Source organism: Xenopus laevis, chromosome 6L (assembly GCF_017654675.1).
Source record: "Xenopus laevis strain J_2021 chromosome 6L, Xenopus_laevis_v10.1, whole genome shotgun sequence".
Classification (NCBI taxonomy): domain Eukaryota; kingdom Metazoa; phylum Chordata; class Amphibia; order Anura; family Pipidae; genus Xenopus; species Xenopus laevis.
The window spans coordinates 107,153,161-107,161,085 of record NC_054381.1 but is presented as its reverse complement, the minus strand read 5'-3'; the positions used below and the strand labels follow the sequence as shown (position 1 = coordinate 107,161,085).

Sequence of the window (7,925 nt, the reverse complement as noted above, 5' to 3'; positions counted from 1 at the left end):
TATTCTGTAGCATTTTATAGAAAAATACATCAGCTTATAATAAGGTTCCTATTACACTCAAACTGTGGTCAACAATTTTTTGACGCCGGCGAATTTTTTCGGCGAATTTTCACGGGCGTTTCGCGAATTTATTCGCGCGAAATTCGCGAATTTTTCGGCGAAGCGAAACGGCGCAAATTCACCCATCACTATTCCTAACCTATGACAAAAACTTGGCACTCTGTATTGCAAGGCTGGATTGTGAAACCATTGTGCCACCATGCTGCAATACACATATTGATTGCCTATTTTTTTTAACTGAAATGTTTTATTGAGTTTACATGGAAATAAAGCTCCACAAAAAGCATATTAAGAAAATATTTTTTTACATCCCAGAATATTGCTAAGAGGAGACCTGAAGTAAAAGTCAAAAGAAAAAACAAAACAAAAAGGGATACATTAAAACATTGAACATTGTAAAGCGGTGGCTGGGTTTTAATTTTCGGTCTGTCTAGCTATATGTATATTTATATCAATGTTTGTTTTAACTTTGGGTACACGCTGATTTAATGAGGGACTTATACGTGCATATAGGAGAACAGCAGCGGATCATTTTCATGAGCTAGCCAGGGGAGCCAGATTTTATCATATGTTTCCAAATCGTTTTGTAGCAAATAGGTGTGATTACCATTATTTTAAACTATTTACACAACAGTGTATTGAAATATATAAAATTGTAGGCTAACTCAAGATGTTGGTCCTCTGCTTGTCAGGTTGTACCATATAGAGGAGATCAATCTTTTTTGTATAAGCATTTTCAGGGAATAACCAGGTTACAAATATATAAAAGTATGGTTGTCATAGTAACCATGATATTGCGTCTAAAACAGCAGAATGTACTCTCAAATCTATTTATTGGATTTCAGGCTGAGACCAGGAAATACGGTCCAGCAAAGATATGGGTTAAATGGCATCTGGGTGTCTCCAATCAGTGTTCAGAGTCTAATTGCCTGACTAAACAGGTTTACTACATGGAGCTGGGGTGTTTCTGGGAAATTTTAGATTGAGGGAGTCAGGGTGTTCCAGCAATTTAGTTAACAATTTTGAATTTTGGTTTGTCTGACCTACTGTTGTATTTCCCCCTGGTACTGCATTGATGTATGTGTCCTAATTAATTCCTGTTACCTCCTTTGACTGAGCTTCTGTGTATGACCCAGCCTGCCTCAACTTGTCTAATACCCCATTCTGAATTGTTTGACCCTGCCCACTCTCTTGTTCCTGCTGCTCCACACTATGTACTGGATTAATGCTGCTAAACTGTATCTCTCAGCTAAGGTGCAGTCTCAGCTTTCCACTCTGTCTTGTGTCCCTTCAGCTTGATTTATTGTTGCTAAGGTTGGCAGTGGGTCCAGAATCACTAATAACATTGATTCAGTGGATATTAATTATCCTACTGTACTCAGTGCAATTTTAGTGATTTGCTAACATAGGAACTCCCAGCCACTAGTATTCATATTCTGAACTACAGATTATTTATATCCGGTTGTTGGGCTTTTAAACCGTTTCCTTCATTATATATTCATTATATAGTCTTTTTGAACGAAGGATATCAAGACTTACAGAGACATGTCAGGAAGAAGAATAACATATAGTGCTGTTGTACTTTGTATTGTGTGATTATAAAGAGAAAGAAATCATGTTAACAGGCAGCTACATTTAGATTTTCTGTTCGAATTTTGTATCTATATCACCAATATTGAGAGCAACATTCAAAAGAGTGTTCATTTTAAATTTTCCCTAGTAACTATACCATGCACTTTGCAGTTTCTCCAGGGCAATGATTTGTGCAGACTATACTTTGCCCCTTCTTGTGCAAAGTGCAGAACACAGTGCTGCTGAATGCATAGCAGCCCTGTACTTAATGCCTGCCATGGGCTCCCTTTCTAATATAGTTAGCCAAAAATGTAATGTATAAACGCTGGAGTGACAGGATGTCGAACAGAACAGAATAGAACTCCCTGCTTTTTAGCTCTCTAACTCTGAGTTAGTCAGCAACTATAAAGCGAGGCACATGGGATGACCCATGTGCCCCTCCCCTTAAGTCACTGATTGTTTACTGTCTGGTAACCAATCAGTGGAAAACAAGAGAGCTGAAAAGCAGGAAGTAGTGTTCTGTGTCCGTTCTGTAGTGTCACTGCAGCCTTTATACATACATTTTTGGATAACTACATTGAAAATATTTTTTTTTGCACAGCCTATCTATTTATTTTTTATTTTTATACTGAACAATTCCTTTAATACGTCTGATTATAGTGAGCCACCCACAGACACTAGGATTAATCTTAAGCTTAAATATGTAAATGTATTATATATATATATATATATATATATATATATATATATATATATATATATATATATATATAATCCATATTGTAATGCTACTTATCCTATGATTTGTGTATTACAGTATATTAATGCTATATATATATATATATATGTATATATATATATACATATATAGATATATATATATATATACTATATTAAAACTATATTAAAAATGTACAAGCAAATGTAAATGTAAAAACAAGTTCTAAACTTGCTGTTTGTTGGTCTGTTTATCATGCCCTACATTTTCACATTTAAAAACTTATTTATGGTATGTGTTCAGTTTACAACCTCTACATATGCTGCTTTTTTTTTTTAAAAGAACATTCAGTAGGTGCTTCAGTATATAAAAAGTACAATCCGCACAGTGCACAATGTTATATTAATAGTTCATTAAAAAAGATCTGTGTCCAATGGCTGCAATGAATATGCAAGCACACAAACACAACTGTTTTATTAGTTTGAAGCGTGCTCTGTATGTATATTATGGTACACCTGGAAGAAAATACATACAGTATTAAAAATACCAACACAGCAAAACAGCAGTTTCTGTTCATAAACCTTGCATGATGTTCCCAAATCCCAGATGACTGTAGTACATAGTTATTATCATTTCTGTAAGTTATATTTTGTGACACTCACCTGCATGGAGATTTTATTTGTTCATATTGTATCTTGAAAAAATCAAATGGGCACGTTTGTCACCTTACTCAATTGCTTTGGCACTGGATGGTCTGTAGCTGTGCAGATACAGTATTCTGTTTTTGGATTCTAGGATACTGAGCAATATTCCATATTCAATGACATGTCTCTGTTATCTGGAATGCTTGGCACCTGGGGTTTGTCGAATGAGGGTTTCCTTACATCATTTGGATCACCAATCACCATATCTTAAAGGTAAAAAATAAAAACAATAACAAACCACAAACAAACCCATTAAGATTATTTAGGACCAGCACTGATTTATTCTAGCTCAGTAACCCCTTGAAACAATCTTTGTATTATTATAACTTGTTTTGTCTGAAAGAAGCCTGTTTGGCTTGGTTTTGCCTCAGATCTTCTGTTGGAAATGCATTTGTTATAACACTCAGGTGCCCGTTTATGAATGCTCTTGATTTTCCGCACAAAACCCTGTGTAATTAGTAAACTCATGTGGGGTTTCATTACAGATTGCTTGTGCCGAAAATCATATATAGGCCATTAAAGGAGAAGAGAAAGGTTAACACTAATTAAATTACTAATTAAAATCAGAAAGGTCCACCTAAATATATCAGTAAACCCTCAAAGTAGTGCTGCTCTGAGTCCTCTGTCAAAAGAAACACTTCATTTCTTTCCTTCTATTGTGTACACATGGGCTTCTGTATCAGACTTCCTGCCTTCAGCTTAAACCTCCTTGCCCCAGGTGTGGGCATGCTCAGTTTACTCTTTTCCCCCCTCCCTTCTCTGCTGTAATCTGAGCCCAGAGCTATAAGTGAGCAGGGAGAGACTCAGGCAGGAAGTGATATTACACCAAGCTAATACTGCAGCTGCTATCCTAAACAAACAGAGAGTTTCTAGAGCTGTTTACTCAGGTATGGTAAAATATTCTACAGAATAAATATAGCATTCTAGCTTGCACTATTGCAGCTAATCTATTGGCAATAAAATGCCTCTCTAGTAGTGATGGACGAATTTATTTGGCAGGCGCGAATTTGCGGCGAATTTCCACGCTTCGCCACTGGCGAATAAATTTGCGAATCTGCAAACTTTTTTTTGACGCCAGTGACAATTCATACAATGGTGACTATTCCGTGGCCGGCGAGAATTAAAGGCGCCCATTGACTTTAATGTGTGATGGAATTGTTGCTGGCATTGGAATAATCACCAGCATCAAAATTTGGTTTTCGCGAATTTCGTGAAACGGGTGAAACTCGCCCATCACTACTCCGTAGCTTTCCTTCTCCTTTAACTGACCTATGTTAACTGTTGAGTTGCAACTTGTTGGCCAGTGTGTGGAGCCTTCAGACACATCACATATATAAATCAGTTAGGTTTGATATCTGGCAGAAATTGGGCAGATTTTAATTGGGCAAATCCAATCAGACAAGAGCACAACAGATAAAAGATGTGGTCCTTGGGACAATGAACTAATTAACATGATTTGGCATAGCACACAACCTCTCCAAATGAGCGGATATGGCTGTGTATCACCATCTTCAGACTATAGCAATAGGATAACTAAACAAATAGGATAACTATAACTACTGTATATAGAGTGCATTCCAAACCGCAGAGCTGAAAAACAAAATGTTAAATAAATGAAATGGGCAGCCCAGATCTCAGTGGTTAAAGGACATGTAAACCCCTCTTAAAAAAGTTACTCAGTAAAATCTTTAAACACCCACCACTTTTTAAAAGGTAATAAGTAAGGCTGCAGCATCCCTTTAATCACTTTCTTCTTCTCCTCTCACCCACTAACCCTCAGGAATTTCCTTTGCCTGTTGACTACTGAGCATGCTCAGTTCTTCTCAACTCAGGTTACTAAACACACCCTCCAGTCTAACAGCCAATGAAGAGATGGCATTGCTGGTTTCCATATAAACTTCCATATAAAACCGCATTCTTAATTAAATTTTACAGTCACCTGTGTGTTTGCAGATGTAAATGTCACTGATGATGTGTCAGAGGAAAAATGGCTGCCAGGTGAAAGTTGCTATTTGTTTAAGAAAAAGTTGATGGTGCTGATGAACAGAGAGGCTATATGCAGTAAAAATGATGTGGTTTGTGTGGGGAAGATGTACATAACTAATATACATAGTAGGATAATTTAAGGTTTACATGTCCTTTAAGCCACTTTAAAAAATGGAGACCAGCTTCAAGTTTTCTTAAAATATTACTAGGGGCCTGTGTTTTACCTGTGTTTTACCTGTTTTAGAATTGAGTGTGATAGGATACATCATAATAGTCATTTATATAGCAGATGGCAGTGTGCAAAGTAAATAAAAGCTGTACTTGACCACTTACTTTGCATGTTGCTTTCAAGTTTTTTCAAGTTGCCGCAGATTGCACTCCATTTTGGAGTGCAGAGACCTGTGGTTACCACCAAAAATACAATACTTCCTGCATTTAGCAGCACTGTATTCATGAGGAGTGGCAAGGGGAAGGCACCCCCCTCCCACCCAATACCCATCCTATGACTTGCACATCAATTAGTGCTCTGTACGTCTTATCCCACACTGCTGCAAAATCCAGAAGCACACCAAAAATAGTTGCTGCGTGAAAATATGTAATTTATATAGCCCATAAGCATTTCAAAAACAATGCGACGTTTCGGACACCTCCGGGCCCTAATGAGTGCACCATAGTCTACATATATTTAAGGGAGAGGTGAGGGGGTGGGGGTAGGTAATTACAAACACCTTCCACATTCCAATGTGATGTCATCTTAATTTGGTATGCTAAGTAGTCCACCATGTACAAATGTCTCTTAGTATAGTCCATATAGATTCCATGTGGTAAGTCCATAATACATATAAGTCCGAAGAAAATATCTCCAATAAAAATCAGGACTGCAGTTCATCGTTCATTGAACTAATACAAATATATGTGAATACTGAGTGTTATAACTATATAATACTCGACATGCCTGAGACGTATAGTTCTGCATATTGCTCTCAGCACATTTCCTGAGACACTTTCTATACATGCAGTTGTTCTGAACCACACTCAGGGTGTTCAATGTCGATTTATTAATAACCATAGAATAAAAAAATAGAGTAACAATGTAAAAGGGGACATATACCATACTTTTCAACTTAGGCTTAATCAATTCCTTTTGTAATAAAATTGAATAAAACATTTTGTTTAAGATACCTTTTGGGTCCACTTTCTTTGTTATCTTTGTATTTCTTATCTCGCTCCTCCCTCTCTATTCATTTCCTGTGCTGGTATCTGCAAAGCCGGCCAGGGCGGCTGTTGGGCGTCTCTTTTTTTCACAGGCTTTTTTTCTGCAAGTAGCAGCCACTGAGAAGTGCATAGGGGGAGGTGCTGGCTATCAATGTAATCTTGGCACCACATCAATCACACCAGGGTCCTTTTCAGGGCTGCTTGTACTCAACCCCACCCAGCATCCTTTTGCAGCAAATAATTTGAGCTGCGACTCTGCCTGCCTGCAAGTGAATGAAGGGTGAGTTGCAGGGAGAGTGGGGCAAGTTGCAGTGGCAGGACATTCCCATAGAGCATAGATTAGCGAGCAGAACATTTTCTCCCATCATATATAACCCCCTGGATCTGTCACTTTCTCCTTGTCACCCCCATCGCTGATGCTGTAACCGGGGTCGCGGGCTAGAGAACCGTTTGCGAATCCTGTTCCAAGCACAGAGGGAAGGGAGACAAGCACGGAGGGGAGACACAGTGGGAGACAAGCATGGAGAGGAGACACAGAGGGGAGGGAGACAAGCTCAGAGGGAAGGGAGACAAGCACGGAGGGAAGGGAGACATAGAGGGAGACATAGAGGGAGACAAGCACAGAGGGAAGGTAGACACGGAGGGAGACAAGCACGGAGGGAAGGGAGACACAGAAGAGAGGGAAGGGAGAAATGGAGGGAGACGAGCATGGAGAGAAGGGAGACAAGCACAGAGGGAGACAAGCACAGAGGGAGACAAGCACGGACGGAAGAGAGACATGGAGGAAGAAAAGCATGGAAGGAAGGGAGACACAGAGGAGACTAGAACGGAGGGAAGGGAGACACGGAGGGCAACAAGCATGGAAGGAAGGGAGACAAGCACAGAGGGAAGGGAGACTAGCACAGAGGGAGACTAGCATGGAGGGAAGGAAGACAAGTACAGAGGGAAGGGAGACAAGCACAGAGGAAAGGGAGACACGGAGGGAAGGGAGACAAGCACGGAGGAGACAAGCACGGAGGGAAAGGGGACAAGCATGGGAGAGACAATCACGGAGGGAAGGGAGACAAGCACAGAGGAGACAAGCACAGAGGAAAGGGAAACACGGAGGGAAGGGAGACAAGCACAGAGTGAAGGGAGACAAGCACAGAGGGAGACAAGCACAGAGGAAAGGGAGACACGGAGGGAAGGGAGACAAGCACGGAGGAGACAAGCACGGAGGGAAAGGGGACAAGCATGGGAGAGACAATCATGGAGGGATGGGAGACAAGCACAGAGGAGACAATCACAGAGGAAAGGGAGACACGGAGGGAAGGGAGACAAGCACAGAGGGAAGGGAGACAAGCACAGAGGGAGACTAGCATGGAGGGAAGGGAGACAAGCACAGAGGGAAGAGAGACACAGAGAGAGACAAGCACGGAAGAAAGGGAGACACAGAGGAGACAAGCACGGCAGGAAGGGAGACAAGCACAGAAGGAAGGGAGAAACAGAAGGAAATGAGCATGGAGAGAAGGAGACACGTAGGGAGACAAGCACAGAGGGAAGAGAGACACAGAGGGAGACAAGCACGGAAGGAAGGGAGACAAGCACAGAGGGAAGGGAGACTAGCACGGAGGGAAGGGAAACATGCACAGAGGGAAGGGAGACATGGAGGGAAAGGAGACAAGCACGGG

The 7,925-nt window shown here is 40.5% G+C and overlaps 1 protein-coding gene across 1 annotated transcript; it reads left to right on the top strand.

Annotated features, from left to right (window-relative positions):
- The first annotated feature begins 7,172 nt into the window (after positions 1-7,172).
- Positions 7,173-7,613, top strand: LOC108718541 (octapeptide-repeat protein T2-like). Its single transcript, XM_018266878.2, has one exon. The coding sequence runs from the start codon at positions 7,173-7,175 to the stop codon at positions 7,611-7,613; it is 441 nt and encodes a 146-aa protein (XP_018122367.2).
- The last annotated feature ends 312 nt before the right edge of the window (positions 7,614-7,925 follow it).

Coding starts and splice junctions, on each gene's coding strand:
- LOC108718541 (XM_018266878.2), top strand. CDS start 7,173: ATGGAGGGAAGGAAGACAAGTACAGAGGGAAGGGAGACAAGCACAGAG.